This window comes from Callithrix jacchus, chromosome 16 (genome assembly GCF_049354715.1).
Source record: "Callithrix jacchus isolate 240 chromosome 16, calJac240_pri, whole genome shotgun sequence".
Classification (NCBI taxonomy): domain Eukaryota; kingdom Metazoa; phylum Chordata; class Mammalia; order Primates; family Cebidae; genus Callithrix; species Callithrix jacchus.
In genome coordinates this window covers 77077015-77100047 of record NC_133517.1, presented here as the reverse complement: position 1 = coordinate 77100047, position 23033 = coordinate 77077015, and the positions used below count along the sequence as shown (strand labels likewise).

The 23033-nt window shown below is 36.8% G+C and overlaps 1 protein-coding gene and 1 non-coding gene across 11 annotated transcripts in view; one reads left to right on the top strand and one right to left on the bottom strand.

Annotated features, from left to right (window-relative positions):
- Positions 1-23033, top strand: part of COL14A1 (collagen type XIV alpha 1 chain) — a 389701-nt gene that overhangs the window by 315644 nt on the left and 51024 nt on the right. For all 10 annotated transcript variants that reach the window (XM_035277299.3, XM_035277297.3, XM_054246787.2 and 7 more), the window contains 4 exons: positions 16519-16572; positions 20480-20575; positions 21733-21786; positions 22146-22199. In XM_035277299.3, coding sequence (XP_035133190.3) covers positions 16519-16572; positions 20480-20575; positions 21733-21786; positions 22146-22199 — 258 coding nt within the window. The remainder of the gene's footprint in view (positions 1-16518; positions 16573-20479; positions 20576-21732; positions 21787-22145; positions 22200-23033) is intronic.
- Positions 4019-4080, bottom strand: LOC118148688 (U7 small nuclear RNA). The gene has a single exon (XR_004735606.1). It is a non-coding gene; the product is annotated as a U7 small nuclear RNA (small nuclear RNA).

The following is a 23033-nucleotide window of genomic DNA, read 5'->3' as shown; positions in this document are numbered from 1 at the left end:
GAAGACATACATGAGGCCAAGAAACATATGAAAAAATGCTCGTGATCACTGGTCATTAGAGAAATGCAAATCAAAACTACATTAAGATACCATGTCATGCCAGTTAGAATGGCAATCATTAAAAAATCTGGAGACAACAGATGCTGGAGAGGATGTGGAGAAATAGGAACACTTTTACACTGTTGGTGGGAGTGTAAGTTAGTTCAACCATTGTAGAAGACAGTGTGACAATTCCTCAAGGACCTAGAAATAGAAATTTCATTTGACCCAGCAATCCTATTACTGGGTATATATTCAAAGGATTATAAATTGTTCTACTATAAGGACATATGCACATGAATGTTCATTGCATCACTTACAATAGCAAAGATCTGGAATCAACCCAAATGCCCATCAATGAGAGACTGGACAGGGAAAATGTGGCACATATACACCATGGAATATTATGCAGCCATCAAAAATGATCAGTTTGTGTCCTTTGTAGGGACGTGGATGAACCTGGAAACCATCATTTTCAGCAAACTGACACAAGAACAGAAAATCAAACACTGCATGTTCTCACTCATAGGTGGGTGTTGAACAATGAGAACACATGGACACAGGGAGGGGAGAATCACACACTGGGGTCTGTTGGGGGGAAATAGGGGAGCAACAACAAGGGGTGGGGAGTTGGGGAGAGATAGCATGGGATGAAATGCCAGATATAGTGAAGGGGAGGAAGGCAGCAAATCACACTGCCATGTGTGTACTTATGCAACAATCTTGCATGTTGTTCACATGTACCCCAAAACTGAAAATGCAATAAAAGAAAAAAAGGAAAAAAGAAAAATAAATATAAGCAACTGAAGCTGGGAGGAAATAGGAAGATGTTGGTTAACCTCAGGGGGGAAGAAATGTCTTCTTTTGAAAAGTGTCTGTTCATGTCCTTTGCCTATTTTTGATGGGGTTGTTTTTTTCCTTGTAAATTTGTTTAAGTTTTTTGTAGATTCTGGATATTAGCCCTTTGTCAGATGTTTTACAATTTCTTGTAAGGCAAGTCTAGTGTTAATGAACTTCAGCATCATTTGTGTATCTGAAAAGAATTTACTCTTTCACTTAGGAACATTAGTTTGACTGAATATGAGATTCTTTGTTTGATATATATTTTTTAATTTAGGAATGTTGACTGTAGGCCCCCAATCTCTTCTGGCTTGTAGGGTTTCAACTGGGAGGTCTGCTGTTAGCCTGATGGGGCTCCCTTTGTAGGTGACCTGCCCTTTTTCTCTAGCTGCCTATAACATTTTCTCATTTTGACCTTGAAAAATCTGACGATTATTTTTCTTGGGGATTATCTTATTGTGTAGAATCTTGCAGGGGTCTCTGTATTTCCCAAATTTGACTGTTGGCCTCTCTAGCAAAGTGGAAGTTTTCATGGATGATATCCTGACATATGTTTCCCAGCTTGTTTTCTCAGTGTCCTTTTCAGAGATGCCAATGATTCCTAGATTTGTTTGGCCTCTTTACATAATCCCCTATTTCTCAGAGATTTCATTCATTCCTTTTCATTTTTTTTCAATTTTTGTCTGAATCTCCTTTTTTCAGAGATCCAGTCTTCAATTTCTGATATTCTTTTTCTCAGAAATAATCTATTCTGAGTAGAATATCTGTTCTGCTCTTAATATTTGTGATTGCACTGTAAAATTCTTATAGTGTGTTTCTAGTTCTGTCAGATCTGTCCATCAGGATTCATATTTCATACTGGCTATTTCATTTGTCAACTCGTGTACCATTTCATTGTGATTCTTAGTTTCCTTGGATTGAGTTTTGCCATTCTCCTAAATCCTGATGGTATTCATTCCTATCCATTTTCTGAATTCTATTTCTGTCATTTCAGCCAATTTATACTGTTGAAGAACCCCTGTTGTAGAAACAGTATGGTCATTTGGATGACATAGGACATTCTTACCATTTGAGTTGTTTTTTTCTTTTATGTTTTCAAAGTAATTTTAATTTTCTATATTTATTGCCCACTACAGTAACAGCAGAGAAAATTAGATTATGGTAATTTCTTACTATGTATTTCAGGGTTTTTTATTTCTTCTTTAAAAAATGGGATACATGTGCAGAACATGCAGGTTTGTTACATAGTTATATGTGTGCCATGGTCATTTGCTGTATCTATTGACTCATTCTCTAAGATCCCTCCACTTACCCCCTCATCCCCAAATAGACCCTGGTGTGTTGTTCCCCTCTCTGCATCCATGTGTTCTCAATGTTTAGCTACCACTTATGAGTGAGAACATGCAGTGTTTTGTTTTCTCTTCCTGTGTTAGTTTGCCAAGGACAATGGCATCCATCTTCATCCATGATCCCTGCAAAGGGCATTCCTTTTTTATAGCTATGTAGTATTCCATGGTGTATATGTGCCACATTTCTTTATCCAGTCTATCATTGATAGGCACTTGGGTTGGTTCCATGTCTTTTCTGTTATACATAGTGCTGCAGTAAACATATGTGTACATGTATCTTTATAGTAGAATGATTTATATTTCTTTGGGTATATACCCAGTAATGGGATTGCTAGGTCATATGGTATTTCTGGTTCTAGATCTTTGAGGAATCACCACACTGTCTTCCACAACAGTTGAACTAATTTACGTTTCCACCAACAATGTAAAAGCATTCCTATTTCTTCACAGCTTCATCAACATCTATTGTTTCCTGACTTTTTAATAATTGCCATTCTGACTGGTATGAGATGGTATCTCATCATGGCTTTGATTTGCATTTTTTTGATGATCAGTGATGTTGAGCTTTTTTCCTTGTATTTGTTGGCCATGTAAGTGTCTTCTTTTGAAAAGTTTCTGTTCATATCCTTTTCCCACTTTTTGATGGGGTTTTTGTATTTTTCTTGTAAATATGTTTAAGTTTCTTGTAAATTCTGGATATTAGACCTTTGTCAGATAGGTAAGTTGCAAAAATTTTCTCCCATTCTGTAGGTTACCTCTTCATTCTGATGCTAGTTTCTTTTGCTGTGCAGAAGCGCTTTAGTTTAATTAGATTCCATTAGTCAATTTCAACTTTCGTTGCTTTTGGCTTTTTGTCATGACATCTTTGCTCATGCATGTGTCCTGAATGGTACTGCCTAGATTTTCTTCTAGGGTTTTTATAGTTTTGGGTTTTACATTTAAGTATTTAATCCATCTTGAGTTAATTTTTGTGTAAGGTGTAAGGAAGGGGTCCAAGTTCTGGAGTTTTTACATTGGTTCTTTCCCATCTCTGCATGTGGATGTTCCTTTAACTGCAGTGTAGCTTGAGTACCGTCAACAGACTTCTTTTCTGGATGTTTTCACAGGGCCGAGGCTTTGTGCAGGGTCTTTATTTGTAGCAGACTTCTTGTCTTTGGTTTCTCAGGGGTTATGTTAGCGAGGTATTTTTGGTGTTGAAGCTTTGGGGTGTGATCTCAAAGCTTTGGTGGGTGCTTAGGTGTAGTGTTCACTTGGTAGATTCATGCTCAGTTGCGTCACTTCTCTATTTCCTTATGGTTGCAGTTGTGCTCTCTTTCAATGCTCTGAAAATGTGGGCTCCTCTTACACTTTAGTGCTGGCTATAGATCATGGCTTGGCACTCAGGATGGCCACCACAGCTCTGGGATGATCTCAGGGTTTATGTTCTGTCTCCAACTTGGAGGTAGCAGAGGAAGGGGTCTTCATCCTGGGGCTCCACCTCCAGAGAGATGCAAGTCAGCAGTTTCTCAGTTCAATCAGCCCGGGATGGAGTGTCTGTGTGTGGGCCCAAGCTGGGGATTCCCTGCTTGGTGACAAATGGAGGAGGTGGGTTGGATTCATGGGAGACAGACTAGCCTCCTCTCCTTTGACTTGACTGCAGCTTCTTGGAGGTATGGAGAAAGCACTTAGAGTGTTTGCTCCTTCATTAGTCCAAGGGTAGCAAGGGCAGTTCCACTGCAGAGATAGTGCTTTGTCCATTCTCTATCAAAATTTATATGTAAATGGAAGATTTTTTAAAAATATATTTTCTGGAATGTTTTCTAGCAAAGACTGGAAAACCTGCTAGGCAAATTCTAAATGAGCTGTAACACTGAAGGGAGGATTTCTAATTTGCCAGAGAAAGAATCTCATCTGAGTATGAATTTCTTCACTACGTAGATAAAACTTCCTACAGAAAAAAAAAGGGAAAGAAGGAAGGATGGAGAGAAAATAAGAGGAAGATAGAAAAAAATTTTTGTAAAATATAAATAACTACGCTAACTTTTGAATTTACTGTGATAAATTATTTATAATATGCTTAAATGCTCATTTTATTTCTAGCCTGCTAAACTGGGGTTACCAGTGTTTCTTTAAGATAAGAATGGCATAGCTCTCCTGTGGTCAGGAAATGGCAAATGTAGCAAGACAGAAAAACAAAGAAAATAGAGAAGATACACAAACAAATAGAGAAACCCAGACCTTACAGGAGAAATATTCTCATGTTCAATCTTTCCTTGCACATCAACTTGCCAAAAGCCGCCCAGTACAGTCAGCATGCATGAAGTAGATAACCCACACTGATGGCAATAGCAGCAGGAAAATGCACTCCAGGTTGGCTCTGACAGCATTAGTTTCCGTCATTTGTGGACCACATTTTCTGAACTGAACAAAAAGGCAAAGAACCTGCTGAATATATCTAAATTGTGTCTGATAACTTACTTCTTTATCTTGGGTACATAGAATATTCTTTCAAGTTCTGGTTGTAGAACTCAAATATTTTTAAAAACAAAAGATTGTTTATCTCAGAGAAGCAGGTGTGGAGCAATGGTACGAGCATTAAGTTTAAATCATAAGAACAGGCAAGTTACTGAGCCACTGTGAACTTCCATTCCTCCTGTATAAAATAGTAACCATCTCTTTTACTGGTATGGTGAGAAATACACAAGATAATATGTTTGTAAGTACTTTGTGCATTATGAAACTTTAATGAGATGTAAAGTGTTGTATTTAGTTCAATCTGGGAATCAAAAGGATTTATTTTTAGCTGTGCTCTAGATTTTTCTTCAAAACAATAAAAAGCAATATTATATACTATAGTTTTTCAAACTTGCTTGTTTCAGAATCACCTGGGATACTTGTTAAACATGCAGAATCTCCAACATAGCAGTTTAGGAAGCAATTAGTGAGTACACTAAGATATGAAAAGTACTAGATGTGATTTTTTCAGAATATTAGATGTTCTTTGATCCATGGCTAAAATTTATTCATTGCACATGATTTTGTCCCTGATGATCTTGGAGAAAGTCCACGTGTATTTACAGGAAAAAGCCTTCAAACCTAGTAGAAGACAGTAATTCCTGACTATATTCTGAGGATTCTCACAGGGTGTGTTTGAGTAAGTTTTGGGGGCAGAGCTGAGTTGACTTATGTTATTCACAGATTATATCCCTTATTTTCTCTGCCAAAATAAAAGATACGTACAATTTGTGTAATATTCATGTTTAATTGTAAAACATTTCAAAGATAAAAAGAATTGCAAAAAATATAATTAAGGGAGTGAAACTAATATGTATGATAATGACATGTATAGTAGATACATATTATTATACATTTGCTAAAAGAAAAATTGTAGACAAATTAAATTTAACAGGATTTATTTGAGCAAAGAAAGATTCAAGAAATGGGAAACACTCAGAACCAGATGTTCAGAGAGCTCCACTCAGCAGTGTGAGCAGTGGGCTTTCACAGGTCAAACAGAGAAGCAAAGTAGAGAGATCATCTGATTGGCTACAGAAGCTCATGACTTACTTAGGATTAGTTTGATTAGTTAGGTGTGCTTGTAATTGGCTGTAGCTCTGCTGTTTGTAATTGGCTAAAACCTGGCTATTCGGTACAGAAAATATACTCCTAATTCAGATTTCAGTCTATTTATATGCTGGATCCTGTTGCAGTTTGTTACATAGGAGCTCAAGGTATGAGACAGCTTCAGGTCAGTGACCTCCTGCTTATTATTTAACACAGTTGTCCACGCCCATGGATTGTGCAAGACCAAGAGTGAACCGTAATGTAAACTGTGGACTTAGGTTCCGCATGAATTCCTAATGGTGTGACAGCGTAGGTTCGTCAGTCATAATAAACGTGATACTTTTGTGCAGGATGTTGCTATTGGAGGCTGAGTGTGTGCATGGTAGAGGGCATATGGTAATGCTCTGCACTTTCTGCTCAGCTTTGTTGTGAACCTAAAACTGCTCTAAAAGCAAAGTCTATTTTAAAGAATTATATAATGGGTATCTTAGAGTCTGGGATTTTAGTGCACCTATCACACAAGTAGTGTACATTGTACCCAATATGTAGTTTTGTGTCCCTCATTCCTCTCTCCACTTTCCCCTTCTGAGTCTCCAAAGTCCATTAGACCACTCTTTATGCCTTTGTGTACCCATAGTTTAGCTTTCATTTAAAAGTGAGAACATAAAATATTGGGGTTTTCATTCCTGAGTTACTTCTCTTAGAATAATGGCCTCCAGCTTTATCCAGGTTACTGCAAAAGACATTATTTCATTGTTTTTCTTTTATGTTGAGTTATATTTCATGGTGAATATATATATATATATTCATTCCACTTTTCTTTATCCACTAGTTGGTCTGTGGGCTCTGAGGTTGGTTCTGTATCTTTGCAATTCTGAATTGTGCTACATTAAACATAGGCCTGCAGGAGTCTTTTTGATATAATGACTTTTCTTTTTTCCTTTGGGTAGATAATGAACAGTAAGATTGCTGGATTGAATAATAGATCTACTTTTAATTCTTTAAGAAATCTCCATTCTGTTTTCCATAGAGGTTATACTAAATTAATTTCCACCAGTAGTGAATATGTGTTCCCTTTTTACCACATCCATGCCAACATCTTTTGTTTTTTGACTTTGAGTAACAGCCATCTTTTTGGGGTAAGGTGGCATCTCGGTGTGGCTTTAATTTGCATTTCTCTGATAATTAGTGATGTTGAGCATTTTTTCATATGTTTGTTGGCCATTTGTTTATTTTCTTTTGAGAAATTCATGTCATGTGCCCGTTTTTGGATGGGATTGTGTGTTTTATTCTTGCTGATTTGAGTACCTTATAGATTCTAGATACTAGTCCTTTGTTGGACACATAGTTTGCAAATATTCTTTCTCATTCTGTGGGTTGTCTGTTTGCTCTGATGATTATTTCTTTAGCTGTTCAGAAGCCTTTTTAATTAAGTCCCATTTATTTACTTTTGTTTTTGTTGTATTTGTTTTGGGGGTCTTAGTCAAATTCTTTGCCTAGGTCAATATGCAGAAGAGATTTTCCCAGGTTATCTGTTAGAATTTTTGTGGTTTCAGGTCTTAAATTTAAGTCTTTGATCCGTTTGGCTTTATTTTTGTATAAGGTGAGATATAAGGATCTGTTTTTTCTACATGTGTCTATCCAGTTGCCTCAGAGCCATTTATTAAATAGGATGTTCTTTCCCAGCTTATGTTTTTGTCTGCTTTGTTGAAGATCAGTTTGTTTTAAGTATTAGGCTTTATTTCCGGGTGCTCTATTCTGTATCATCGATTCATATGTCTGTTGATACCAGTACCATCCTGTTTTGGTTACTGTAGCTTTGTAGCATAATTTGAAGTCAGGTAACGTAATTCCTCCAGATTTGTTCTTTTTGCTTAGGATTGCTTTGACTGTTTGGGCTCTTTTTGGTTCCCTATGAATTTCAGGACTGTTTCTTCTAATTCTTTGAAAAATGATGTTGGTATTTTGATAGGAATTGCAGTGAATCTGCAGATATACTTGGAGCAGTAAGATAATTTTCATGAAATTGAATCTTTTGATCCATGAGCATAAGATGTATTTCAATTTCTTTGTGTCATTCCTGATTTCTTTCAGTAGTGTTATGTAGTTCTCCTTAAAGAGATCTTTCAAGTCTTTGATTAGTATATTCATAGGTATTTTATTTCTTTTTTTTTTTTTTGGTAGCTGTTGTAAAAGGGACTGAGTTATTGATTTGATTATTAGCTAGATCATTGCTGGTATATAGCAGTGCTACTGATTTGTGTACATTAACTTTGTGATGTGAAGTTTTACTGAATTTGTTTATGAAATCTAGGAGTCTTTTGGAGGAATCTTTAGGATTTTCTAGGCATACCATCATATCATCAGTGAACAGTGATAGTTTGACTTTCTCTTTTCCTGTCTGGATGCACTTTCTTTCTTTCTCTTGCCTGGTTGCTCTGGCTAGGACTTCCAGTACTATGTTGAAAAGAAGTGATAAAAGTGGGCATCCTTGTTTTGTTCCAATTCTCAGGGGGAACACTTTCAGCTTTTCATGTTCAGTATGATGTTGGCTGTGGTTTTGTCATAAATGGCTTTTATTACTTTGAGATATATGCCTTCTTTGCCTATTTTGTGAGAGTTTTTATTGTAAAGGGATACTGGGTTTTATTGAATGCTTTCTCTGCATCTACTGGGATGATCATGTGTTTTTTATGAATAATTATTTTTATGCAATATATCATATTTGTTGACTTGCATATGTTAAATCACCCCTGCATCCCTGGGATGAAAGCCATTCGATCATTGTATATTATCTTTTTAATATGCTGTTGAATTTGATTACCTAATATTTTGTCAATGATTTTTGCATCTATGTATTGGTCTGTAGTTTTGTCATTTGTCCTTTTCTTGTTTTGGTATCAGAGTTTTATAAAACGAGGTAAGGAGGATTCCCTCCACCATCTTTCAGAATAGTTTTACTAGGATTGGTGACAATTCTTCTTTGAATGTCTCATAGAATTCATCTTTGAATACATCTGGCCCTGGGCTTTTTTGTTGTTGGCAATGTTTTTAAAGCTACTGATTCAATCTCACTGCTTGTTATTGGTCTATTCAGGGTTTCTTTTGAGCCAGAGTTTCACTCTGTTTTGTAGTCTGGAATGGAGTGGTGCAACTTTCACCTCCCGTGTTCAAGCAATCCTCCCATCTCAGCCTCTCGAGTAGCTTGGACTGCAGACATACACCTCCACACCTGGCTAACTTTTGTATTTTGTAGAGATGGGGTTTTGCCATGTTGCCCAGGCTGGTCTTGAACTCCTGGGCATAAGCAATCTGCCTGCCTCAGCCAGCCAAAGTGCTAGGATTACAGGCATAAGCCACCATGCCCACCCTAGGGTTTCTATTTCTTATCTGAAACCTCAGTCCCCATTCCTTCTCTTCCTCTACCCTATGTTTTTATACTCCTACTATTAATATATAAGCATGTATTCCTAAACAATATTACATATTCTAATATTATGTTTTGACAGTAACATAAATATTATCCTGGAATATCTATTTGAAACTTGATGTTTTTTCACTCAAAAGTGAAATCTTTGAAATTTACCTAGGTTAACACGTATTTTTTATAGTGGTATATAGTTTATCATTGGTTATAGTGCTATGAAATATTCCACCATCAAACTACATTATCAGTTCATTACTGTGGAGTATTTTCCTACTACAAATATTGCTATGGTAAGATCCTTTATGTCTCCTTGTAAACATATGTGAGTGCTCATAAAATAGCACTTAGAATCAGACTTGTTGGAGAGTAAGAAAAGTGGATTCTCAAAGGGGTTTTCTTCTTCTTCCCTTTCAGAGTCTCTGTGTTAGGGATCTGGGTGCCCTGTACTGTCACAACTCTGGCTGGTGTTGTCAGACACAAGAATTATTCTTATCTGATCTGTCATTGTTATTTTAAGTATCACCTTCCCTTATTGCTGGCGAAATTCAGTAATTTTCCATTTGTCTGTAAGCCACTTAAAGTTTCTTCCTATATAAATATATACTTATAACTTTTTTGTTTGTTTTCCATTGTGTTGCTTGTTTTGTTACTCATTGATAGGTAGGTGTTTTTAAATATTCTGGACACCAATCCTCTATTAGTGATATGCTTTGAAAATATCTTTTCCAAATACATATGCATCTGTATATATATTCATATATATCTTTTCCAGGTCTGTAGTTTGCTTGCTGTTGATTATGAAAATATGAATTGTCTAAAAATTTTAAATCTAATGTAGTCAAATTTAATATTTTAATTGGCTATTAAGTTTATAACTCTATTCCTTTTAGTCACAGTTTACTTACAAGCATCTTTTTAAAATTTCTAATTGTATGTAGGATTTTTGCTATTCTTTTCTTATTGATGGATTTGTTTTTTTTTTTTTTTTTGCACTTGATCAGGGAAGGTAGACTTATAGTACCAATTCATTGACATTTGCTGATATTTGTTATGTGGCATTTTGTCAAGTTTTGCAGATGTTCCATGTATCATTTTAGAAGAAAATGTGTTTTCTAATTGTGGAGTTCAAAACTTTATATATATACAAAATTTTATATCAAATTGTTACTTTTTCATATTCAAGCTTTATTTTTAGCTTACTGATATAGATGTCTTAAAATCTTCCATTTCAACTGTCAATTTGTCGAATTCTCTTTGTAATTCTTCATTATATATCCTGAGATTACGTTAAAATATTCAAAAATTTAAAACCGTTGTCTTTCTATTGGCTTGCTTTGTGAATGAAACCATTTAACTACAGTAAAGCGTTTTACTTCAAGTCTGATTTGTCTAATATTAATATGTTTCAATAGTTGTGTTTTGGATTCTTTGTCTAGTATACATTTTCTTAATTTATTTGCAATATTTTGATGTCTTTGTATTTTAGATATTTCTCTTTAAATAGCATATGCCAAGATTTTGCTTTTAATTTGGATTTACAATCTTTCTTTCATAGTTTATTCTGTTCTATTGGTTGTAATAACTAACCTATACTGATTTATATCCACAGCCTTAATTTTACTTTCTTGGTTTTTCTTAATTTCTTAATTTTTGCTTTTCTGTCTTATATAAATATTTCTTGCTTGAGATTGTATTTATTTATTTTTGTCTTTGCTTTTTTCATATTTCTCTTTTCTCCTTCACTAGTTTGGAAAGTATACTTTACAGCTTTCCTATTAATAGTTAACCAAGAAGTTTTTACTAATCCAGAAGTTTAACAAAGTTTAAAATAATCAATATTTCTATCTTCCTTTTCCAGTATGATGAGTTGGAATTCTTTTTTGCCAGTATGATGAGTTGGAATTCTTTTATCTTAGATCAGCTTTTCAATAATTTATGTGCTCTTACCATCCAGTATTTTAATACTGTTTTTAACATCACAAATTAGATGTCTTGAGTATTATTTATTGCATGTTACAAATTAATATTTGTTAAGATTTGCCTATATATTTTCTATTTCTTGGGTCATAATTTCTTCTTTCATCATTTTTCTTTATTTTAAATTGTGTTCTATGCATATTTCTAATGAGAGAATATTGGTGGTAAATTATTAATTTTTTTCATCTGAAATATATTCATTTCTGACATCTGAAATGTTTTTAAAAGATAGATTTCATAGTTGTACAGAGATTGCTAATTGTCATCAAATTCATTTTCACTGCTTCTTTGTAATAATGCAGTCCCCTGAGTTTTAACTGAAGTCGTAACCATCCAACCAGGGACTTGATTTCTTGGAATCCTATGTAAGTAGGTATGACCTTATGACTAAGTCCTGGCTATGGAATGTCAGAGAAAGGGTGTTGCATATATCCTGGGTGTTGTTCTTAAATGAAAACCAAATGCTGTTCTCAATCATTTTCTCCCTTTCCAACTGGCTAGAATGAGAACATGCTGGTAGCAAGTTAGCTTTGATAAGCAATGTTCTAGAACATTAGAAGAGCAATAAGATGAAAATGATGTAGGATTTTTTTGTTGTGTTTTTTTGAGACGAGTCTTGCTCTGTCACCCAGGCTATAGTGCAGTGGTATGATGTCAACTCACTGCAGCCTCCGCTGCCCAGGTTCAAGTGATCCTCCTGCCTCAGCCTAGTGATTAGCTGGGACTACAGATGTGAGCCACCACACCTACTAACTTTTGTATTTTTTTAAGTAGAGACGGGGTTTCACCATGTTGGCCAGACTGGTCTCAAACCCTTGACCTCAGGTGATCCACCCACCTCAGCCTCCCAAAGTGCTGGGATTACAGGCATGAGCCACTGCGCCCAACCTGGTGTATGTCTTTATACATCTAATATGCTCTAGTTCCTTGGACCAGCTATCAGCTTATATATTAATATAAGAAAATAATAAACCTTCTATCTTGCTTAAAATTTAATTGATCTCAAACCAATCAGATAACTTTTCAAACTAATAAATTGGGATGCAGTTGCTCAATTTTCTTTTAATACTTTGTAAATGCTCTCACACTGTTTTATGAGTTTCACTGTTGCTTTTGAAAAGTCAGCCCTCCGTCTAATTAATTGTCATTTGATTGTAGGAAATGTGTCTTTTCTCCCTGGTTGTTTTCATGATCATTTTGTCTTTGTACTTCTGAAGTTCACCATAGAAGATCTTGGTCTGGATTTTTATTGTTATTTTGAAATTTTGGGGGCTTCATGGATTTAACTATCACTGTTTCTCATTAAATTTGATAGATTCTCAGTCATTATCTCTTTGAATATTGGCTCTCTCCTAATCATCTCTATTGTGTTTTTCTGAAACTCATAACCTCTCATTTTACTCTCCATGTCTCTTAATCTCTATTTTCATTCTGTGTAATTTCTTCAAATTTATTTTTCATTGCACTCTATGTTTACCTATGTTTAATATGCTATTTAAATTATCTATTCTGTCTCTGATTTCAATGATTATATATTTTACTTATCTAGAAGTTTTATTTGGTTCCTTTTTAAATATTCCTGGTTATTTGTCTCATCTTTCCTTTATAATACTTTCAAAATATTTTTCTATCCATATCATAAGTACAGCTTTTTTATCTGACATTTTCAAAATTTGTAGTGTGTGTGATTCTGATTCTGCTATTTGTTTTCCTACTGATCTTATTCATGCTAACTTGTTTCCACATGTATTTTGTGATTTTTCTAAGTGTATAATTGAGTTCACAACCAATTGAAAGTTACTTTAAAGGTTTGACTTGCAGATCTTCACATACAGTATAAATTATTGTCCCAGATTATATAAAAATCAGCTTGTAGGTATTATTTGTTTAGGGGAGACATTTTCTACCTCACCCATAGCTAAAGTAAGAAGGACATCTTGGTCATCCACCTGACAGTTGGCTATTATTTTCTGTAGCTCATTCATAACGTAGCCTTTCAATTTCATTCTTTTTTTTTTTTTTTTTTTTTTTTTGACTGGAGTTCATTGGCAGGATGTTGGCTCACTGCAACCTGTGCCTCCTAGGCTTAAGGGATCCTCTCACCTCAGCCTCTTGAGTAGCTGGGACTACATGTGTGTGCCAACACATGCAGCTAATTTTTGTACTTTTTTATAGAGATGGGGTTTCACCGTCTTGTCCAGGCTGGTCTTGAACTCCTGGGCTTAAACAGTGTCAACCTCCCAACGTATGGGGGATCATAGGCATGAGCCACCGTGCCTGGCCAGTTTCCTCAGTTTTTAAATTTTATTTATTTTTTTAATACTTTAAGTTCTGGGGTACATGTGGAGATCGTGCAGTTTTCTTACATAGGTATACACATGCCGTGGTGGTTTGCTGCATCCATCCCTCTGTCATCTACGTTAGGTATTTCTCCTAATGTTATTCTTCCCCAATCCTCCCAACTCCTGCTATCTCTCACCTACCCCCTCAAACCCCCAGCAGGCCCCAGTGTGTGATGTTCTCCTCCCTGTGTCCACGTGTTCTCACTGTTCAACACCCGCTTACGAATGAGAATATGTGGTGTTTGGTTTTCTGTTCTTGTGTCAGTTTCCTGAGAATGATGATTTCCTGCTTCATCCACGTTCCTGCAAAGGACATGAACTCATACTTTTTTATGGCTGCATAGTATTCCATGGTATATATGTGCCCCATTTTCTTTATCCAGTCTATCATTGATGGGCATTTGGGTTGGTTCCAAGTCTTTGCTATTGTGAACAGTGCCACAATGAACATACATGTGCATGTGTCTTTATAATAGAATGATTTCTAATCCTTTGGGTGTATACCCAGTGATGGGATTGCTGGGTCAAATGGAATTTCTATTTCTATATCCTTGAGGAATCACCACACTGTCTTTCACAATGGTTGAACTAATTTACAATCCCACCAGCTGTGTAAAACTGTTCCTATTTCTCCACATCCTGTCCAACATCTGTTGTCTCCTGATTTTTTAATGATCGCTATTCTAACTGGCATGAGATGGTATCTCAATATGGTTTTGATTTCCATTTCTCTAGTGACCAGCGATGATGAGCTTTTTTTCATATGTTTGTTGGCTGCATAAATGTCTTCTTTTGAAAAGTATCTGTTTATATCCTTTGCCCACTTTTCAATGGGGTTTTTTTTCTTGTAAATTTGTTTAAGTTCTTTGTAATTACTTTTAGATTCTGATTATTAGCTCTTTGTCAGATGAGTAGATTGCAAAAATTGTTTCCCATTCTGTTGCTTGTCTCAGTTTTAAAGAATACTTCATTTTCAAACCTTCCCCCACCTATTATAAGTCCAAATTCACTTTAAATGCATTTAAATGCTTTGTGTGAACTCTAAAACATAAACTTTCCAGCAAGCCTCAGCCATCCTTCCTGAGGGCAATTTCAGTTCACATGTATACTATAGTTTTTTATTTTTTCTTTCTTCTTAGTACTTAAGAATAGAGTTCTTAATTACAGTAGTGTTTTAGCCAGCATTAATACGTGTTTATAGCTGACAGGGTTTCAAGTCTTTTCAGTTGTAATACTGCTGGAACAGTCATAAAATATTTGTTACCTACAGAGCAAACTTTCTAATGAAGAGAAGGAGCAGAGATGTGAAAGGGAAGGGTTGAGCTTTGATTTGGAGGGGGAAGAAAGATGTAAAATTATAAAAAAGCAATTGAAATTTTATATTTTAAAAATTTGAAATCAAGAAATTTTGTATTCTAAATAAAGTATAATAAACTAAGAAATAGTATTGAGCAATATGTAATAAATTCTGTTTGATGGTTGAACATACTTTGATAGTTTTCTCATTCAAGAATGTACATAGTATGATGTATCAGTAAAACTAAAGGATCTGAAGGAAGGCCTAGATGGAAGAATCATATTCTCTTTGCATAGGCTAACCCTCCCTTTTACAAAGATGAGTGTTTTCATCCACAAATATTTGTTGAATTCTTGTCATATGCTCAGTGACAAGGGTTAGGGATGAGGTAGAAAGTAAGTTAGAAGTGTAAAATTGTCCCTGGGTTTTAGACAGGGTGTCTCTGACATGAGCATGACAGTGTGAAATAAACAGTCACATTTGAATAAGATCTTCAGCTGAAAACAAATTATTTAAGATGCACAAACAAAATTAAAAAGTTGCGACAGACTGGGTGTGTTAACTGGGACGCACTAGGCTGCGAGAAGCAGAAAATTTAGCTAACGCAATAGAACATTTATTGTTTGCTCAATAAAAGGTGTAGAGGCAGATGGTTTGAAGAAGGCAAATGAGGCTGCCAGACAACTTCATCAAGGACTTGTGCTTGTTCTAGCTTCCCATGTTGCTTTTCTTAGGTTTGCTGCTTCTTGATCAAATTGGCAAAGACTGCTTAACATGACTATTCCTGGTTGCTAAGAAAAGCTGAGAAAACAAGTATCTGCCTCTTTTGGCCTTTATCATAGGCATACAAGGCAGAAGGGGGTTAGAAAAGGCTTTTAGGTATCCCTCCAATAGTGTCTGACTCACTGGGGGGGAAACTGTAATGGAGCATGCATAGATATCTGATATATGGCACTTGATACTGGCATTGTAGATCAAGTAGGAGATATGATTGATATTCAGTGATGGTACTGGGACATTTGGTTTTCCATGTAGAAAATATATACAGATAAAAGTACATATAATCTGTAAGTTTGTGTAAGTACACTTCAAGATGTTTACACAATGATGAACTTACCCTGTCGCCCAGGCTGGAGTGCATTGGTGCGATCTTGGCTCACTCTAACCTCCATCTCCCAGGTTCAAGCAATTCTCCTGCTTCAGCCTCTCGAGTAGCTGGGATTACAGGTTTCCACCACCACACCCAGCTAATTTTTTTGTGTTTTTAATAGAGAAGGAGTTTCACCATGTTGGTGAGGCTGGTCTCAAACTCATGACCTTGTGATCCACCTACCTCAGTCTCCCAAAGTGCTGGGATTACAGGTATGAGCCATCGTGCCAAGCCCAGTGTACTTTATTCTTTGCATCCATTAGTAATGGTAGTCTTCTATAATCACTAAATAGAAGACTAAATAAAATCTTACAATTTTTCAGTATTTAAAAAGGATTTGGCAAAGAAAGTTTTCCAAAACTTTGAAACCGTCAGCAGAGCTGGAGCCGGGTGGTAAATTTCCAGCTAAGGATCATGATGAATGTATACTATTACACAGTATGTGGGCCTTTACATAAAATAATAATGAGTTAATTCATACTATTAAGGAAAATGAATGAAATACACTGTTTTGAGATTTGCCTTTGAGCTAATACTTAACATCTGTTTGCCAGGGTGGTCCAGGACTCCGAGGACCAAAGGGCCAGCAAGGTGAACCAGGTCCAAAGGTAATGTGTATGTGTTCTCTCCCTCTCTCTCTCTCTCTCTCTCTCTCTCTCTCTCTCTCTCTCTCTCTCACATCTCTCTTTCGTAAATAGCCATCATTTTGGAGTAGTTGAATATGTTTAGTTCACCCTTACAATATAAAGTTCCTCATATTTTTATGAAAGTTGTGCCTAACCCTTCTTTCTTATTTTTAAAGACTATGCTTTTTAATCAAAAAAGAATATTTAATAACTCAGTAAAAAGAAAGTCTTCTAGGTCAAAAACGAGAGTGTCAGCGTACTCAGTGGTTTAGTCTCCAAGGTAATTCTCTCAGAATTTGTACACTCTTCTCTCCCTCTACCTACAATGAAAATGTATGTTTAGAGGAATCATGCAGAACCACAACTTGGCATCAGTCCCGTCCAGGTCATTTCTTGGGCTTTGGATTACTCCTCCTCCTCCATTGCACTATATCTAATCAAAACACAGTTTTGTTTTTCATTCATACTGGCCAGGGTCATCAAATATGGTGGTTCAGGTTGTATACTGTACAAAGGCACCCGCCAAGAGCCCAAGCCATGCCAAGCCATGTCAAGGAACACGTTTTTCTACTTTGCACAAAGGCATCCTGACGACTGGCAGAAGCCCAGTCACTAATGGAGTTCAGGCCTCACCATCGTCTCTCCAGCTCTTGGCAAATCTTCTAACTGGTCTTCTGTCCCAAGTGGCTTAACATTTCGATTGATTCTTCACATCTGCCCCCAGATTAATTTCCTTAAAGTCTATGCTGGATCATATTATACTCTTCAAAAACCTGCTGTCACTGTTGCCTTCAGAATACCATTCACCCTCTTTGCAGAGGCATTTATCTTTATAACTTGACTCCTGTCTCATTTCCACCATGCTGCTCCACATGTTCTCTTCTCTGTCCATCCTGCTTGACTTACTGCTCAATATGGTTTCTTATTAAATTTACATAGCATTTATTCATGGGGAGGAGAACATTGCAAGGCTTTTTCCCATAAAATTGGAAACAGATGAAGCAAGGTAGAAGAAAATATTGGGATAAAAAAGAAGTGAATGCAAGAAGGCTGAAGATAATTAATCAGGTACTAGCCCATTCAAAACTCAGACTGTAAGAAGTCTTTGTTTTGTTTGCTGGAACAGACTTGATGTATCTTACTTGGCTCCGTCTTTTATGGTGCTATAAGAAGGGCAGTGGCATGATCTTTGCTCACTGCAGCCTACCTCTTTGTTCTTCTCAAGCAAGGGTACACTGGCTCTTCCTCAGTTTCACTCAAAGGCAATGCCCCTCTGCTCCTGTAGATTCTGGCTTCCTCTTCCCAATGCCTCTATCAACATGACCCCAGTGTTTTCTAACATGATCACTGGATGATCGTCCTAATCATGAAGATAAATGAGTTCATAGATGTTTGGTGATCCCAAGACCCACCCATTTCCTCCAATTATTCATTCCCATGTTATGGTTATTTCTCTATGGTGATTTTGATGAATCACAGATTTAGGTATGTAGTGGTTTTTGGAAAAAGTCTTATTGGACAAAGGATGCTGACATGTCCACCAATGTGAACGGTGCAGGAATAGATAACTTCCCTGCGGAAGACCCCAGTATGTATTATTTTTTATTTTGCAGCAAATAGAGAATAAGAATTTGGAAGTACAAAGCAACAACCCTTTTGTTGGTCTGTCTTAGTCATTTTTGCCTCGTATTTTACAGAATAAAATGTGACCCTCTACTTTCTGCTATTCTACTTGCAATTTCTCAATAATATATTGTTAAATTCGACTGGGCGCAGTGGCTCATGCCTGTAATTCCAGCACTTTGGGAGGCTGAGGCAGGTGGATCACCTGAAGTCAGGAGTTTGAGACCATCCTGGCCAACATGGTAAAACCCTATCTCTATTAAAAATACAAAATTAGCCTGGTGTGGTGGTGGGTGCCTGTAGTCCCAGCTACCTGGGAGGCTGAGGCATGACAATCATTTGAACCCAGAAGGCAGAGACAGCAGTGAGCCAAGATAGTGCCACTGCACTTCAGCCCAGGCAACAGAGTGAGATTCTGTCTCAAAAAAATAAAAATAAATAATAATATATTATTAAACTATCATATATTTAAATGACATATTATTAAACCATTATAGATAGCAATATTTAAAAATTGCCTCCTTGTCTCCTCCATGGTATTTTAAAAAACCCAGCTCCCTCCTTCTCTCTCCCTCTTAGGCCATGCTCCTTGTAAGAATAAGAATAGTTATCACTAAGTGCTTCCACATCCTCACCTCCCAGAGAATTCTCAACCCACGTGTGCTTTCTGTTCCCCTAGGAGTCCTATGAAAATTCTCTTGTAAAAGTCCCCAATTACCTGCTTGTTACCAGATCCATAGTTCAGGGTTTCATTTTTATTATTTGAGATCACTACAAAATTTGACGCAATCCAACACTTCTTTGAAAATGTCTCCTCCCTTGACCTTTTCTGCCCCACTATACCACTCCATCTTCATCCTCTTCCTAATTCTTGGGCTTTTTCATTTCAGATTCTTCCTTAGCTTTCTCTTCTACCTGATTATCATCTCATTTTTATACATGTTCTGTTTCATTCTCTCAATACATTCTCCTTGATAACCTCACCTATCAATACATTTTCAACTACTCCAAAATCCATCCCAGCACAGACCTTGCCTAACTCCTTGGGCTGCTGGACATTTCCATGTGTTTTTTCCCATGCACCTAAATCTTAACAAGTCTTAGTGTGCACTCATTATCTACCCAAACTTTACCCCACAATGCCTCTTTTTCTGTATTCTTCATGCCAAGTAATGAGGGCACCAATCTCACATCTAAGATGATACCCAGACATTGGGAGGTCTTAATTTAATAAAAGAATAACTTTAGTTGAAGTCACAGAATGAGACAGAAGAGGTTGAGGATAGATGGGTTTTCTAGGTCTAAGATTTCTTATGTGGTTTAGTTTTAGTTAAACCACAAGGTCCAAGCTACAGAAGTAAGGGTTACTGAAGTGAAAGGGATGTCTGATCCTAAAAAGAAAGGAGGTAAAATAGGCTGGGCACGGTGGCTCATGCCTGTAATTCCAGCACTTTGGGAGACCAAAGCAGGAAGATCACCTGAGGTCAGGAGTTCAAGATCAGCCTGGCCAACATGGTGAAACCCCATCTCTACTAAAAATACAAAAAATAGCCAGATGTGGTGGTGCACACCTATAATCCTAGCTACTCAGGAGGCTGAGGCATGAGAATTGCTTGAACCTGGGAGAGGGAGGTTGCTGTGAACTAAGAACGTGCCCCTGCCCTCCAGCCTGGGCAACAAAGAGAGACTCTGTCTCAAAAAAAAAAAAAAATTAAAGAAGGAAATAAAATAATACTAAGCCTAGGGAAGGTCATTCAGTGGACATTGAAGGAGGCATAGTGTGATGGCAGCGTCAAAGTGAGGAAGGAAGAAGAGGCTAGATGCAAAGTTCTCAATAAATGCAGAGGAGTCCTCCTGAGGTAAGTGTTTGACAGTAGTGGAGGCAGAATGCAGTTCATCTGGATGGTGTGAACCTTTGCAGACTAGGAGGGTGGTCTTGCAGCCCTTATACTTAGAAGTTTGTTATGACGTGTGGGAGGTCTCAGTACTTACAAGGTTGGCACAGCACTCTTATTTACAGAAGCAAAAGTAGTAATGATCCTGATAAGTTGCAGCAATCCCTGTGTGTTTGCTCTTACGGTTTACTGATGACATTTTGCCTGGAAGGTAAGTTATTTGAGGCTTTATGTCTTGTTACTCTGAGTATTTCAGATCTTAGGAAAAACTATATAAGGAAACAAATTATAATTGTCATAAGCAGAAATATTTTCTGGATGTCAGAGAGTCTAACTTACTTTTAGGATGACATTTCTCTGTTGCCTTCCAGGGACCAGATGGCCCTCGGGGTGAAATTGGCCTTCCGGGACCTCAAGGTCCACCTGGACCCCAAGGACCAAGTGGTCTGTCCATTCAAGGAATGCCTGTGAGTTGTGTTCAAACATTCAGATGGGGTTTATTGTTACCTCTTTTCCATGTAGTTACAAAGAATGAACTTTTGTCTTCTGTGCCTTAATAATGAACCTCGGTCCCTTTGAAAGCAATGATTGAGTGTCATGTCACTAGTTATGCCCTTAGCCAATTTTGTTTTCAATGAGGAAGGTCTTTTAATCAATAAGTACATGCACAGGAAGCAGGTACATCTGCAAGCATTGCGTTTGTACAGGAAGAACAAAGCTTATGTGTGGAGCCCTTTTTCTTAACTGAATTCTTAATGCATGTGATAACATCTAGAAAGTAACAAATGTTACACACATTTAAGCTTTCTCATTGTGTGTAGTGACTGCCAGGATAGATTAATAAAGACCGCCTGTTCATGATCCTTATCTCAAATGGCATCAAAGTGCCATGTATGGACAGTGAGAGTTTTAGACTTTTAGATGGTCTACTTTAATGTAGCTGCATTTCTTTGAGAAGTCATTTTGTATCATTGAAAAAGAATTAATTATTTTCACTGATCTTCATTAATCTTACTATAGGGGTCTAAATTTAGGAATAAAACCAATCTCTTTAATTCATATTTGAAGCAACCAGATTCTTTTAAGCTCAATTTTTGTCAATCTTTCTGCATATATGATTGTGTCTGCCTAGCTGAGAAGTCTCTCCTACAGTATTATTTTAGAAAGCATTAACATGCCAGTTAGTGTAATTACTAATAATAAACATTAGCTGAGGTCCCTGTTACATGCCAGATTCTGTGTTTGCTTTTCCCTTCTTGTATTCCATTTAAGTATGTTTCTAGCCAAAACAAAACAAAACAAATCAACATAGATATGAGATTGTAAAATCCAAGCCATAAATAATACTGAAATGTTCGAGTCTGCCCTTCATGTATTTACCATATTGGCCTCACCATATCGGACTGTATTTTCTGTGATGAAACTGTCCTGGTATATAAATGTTCAGCTGCATTGGAATGCTTAATAAATGGTGTCGCCTTTGTGAAAAGTAAAATGTGTTCTGTTTAGATGTTAGTGTAAACGCAATTTACTGTGGAAAAATGCTTAAATGATGAGAGAGGGAAAAGAAAACACTAAGAATTTACTTATGTGAACTTAACTCTGTGTACTTTTGGATATTCAGGGAATGCCAGGAGAAAAAGGAGAGAAGGGAGATACTGGCCTTCCTGGTCCACAGGTATTATTTTTATTTTTTGGTCTGTTGCTCTTAGTCTACACCTTTGCCAAGGGGGAAAAAAGGCTGTAGCTTCTGAAGTCAGTTGTGATCTTGGTAATTAGTGTTTTTCATATTAAAGACCATTTGTCTGTATTCACTTGCCCTAAGCTCCTTTTGAGAGTCACACTGATGTTCACCAGGTGAGCTCTGGCAGGGAACACTCTTTGCCCATGATAACTTCCAAGTCTGAATTCTAAGTTACAAAGGATTCACCATTATGCTCTTAGGTTTGTTTGGAGGCCTTCATCTGTTTCAGGGAAACTGGGTGGCGATGACTCATTCCTGTGAACCTGACTCTTTTTTGTGCCTGTTCTATGTAGGGTATCCCGGGAGGCGTTGGTTCGCCTGGACGTGACGGCTCACCAGGCCAGAGGGTAAGGTCTTGCCCAAGGTTGGTTTTTAGGAAAGTAGACTTTCTACCAAGCCACTTTTACTGATGACAGGCTTCTATGTAAGGAAGTCAAGCCACTTTCTGCTTTTTGTTTTCTCCTGTGTATCGATATTCTGCCTATCCTGCATCGATTTCCCTTCACTGACATCTTGTATGTGCATTGCTTCATCAAACCCTAGGAACTTCCATCAAACCTTCTCATATTAGCACATTGCTTTCCAAGTGCTCCCATAACCTAAATATAGTTTATTGTGTACATTGGTTTATCAAGAACCATACAAATTGAAATTTAAATAGAATGGCTTTCTGTAGTATACCTTACATGGAAATCTCCATTTATTTAGTGTAGTTCAATTATTGCTTCTTTTTATCTGTTCAAGCGGACAGCAGTACAATAAAGTATAAAGATGTTCAGGAAAAGGACACACTAACATCTGGTCTTTGTGTAGTCAACAAGATTTTACTGAACCAGATTTGAGGTTCTTGTTCTCAAAGAGTTTATAGTTTATTAGGAAGAAATATAACTAAGTAAGAAACTTTATTACATTCTGTAACGAGAGCAGAGCCCCGTAAGAACAATAGATAACCAAATGGATAACCAAACTACACCTGGAGGCTGGAGTAAGATTTCTCAGAGGAGGTACCATCTAGACCAAGTCTCAATTGAAAGATAGAAGTCAGCCAGATGAACAAGGAAAGGAAAGCTATTGCAAGCAGAGGGAACAGCATATACAAAGAGGTAGAGGCAAGGGAAGGTGGGGCATTTCCAATATTGTACATTGTTTAGTATGGCGGGAGATTAGAGTAATTGTGTGTG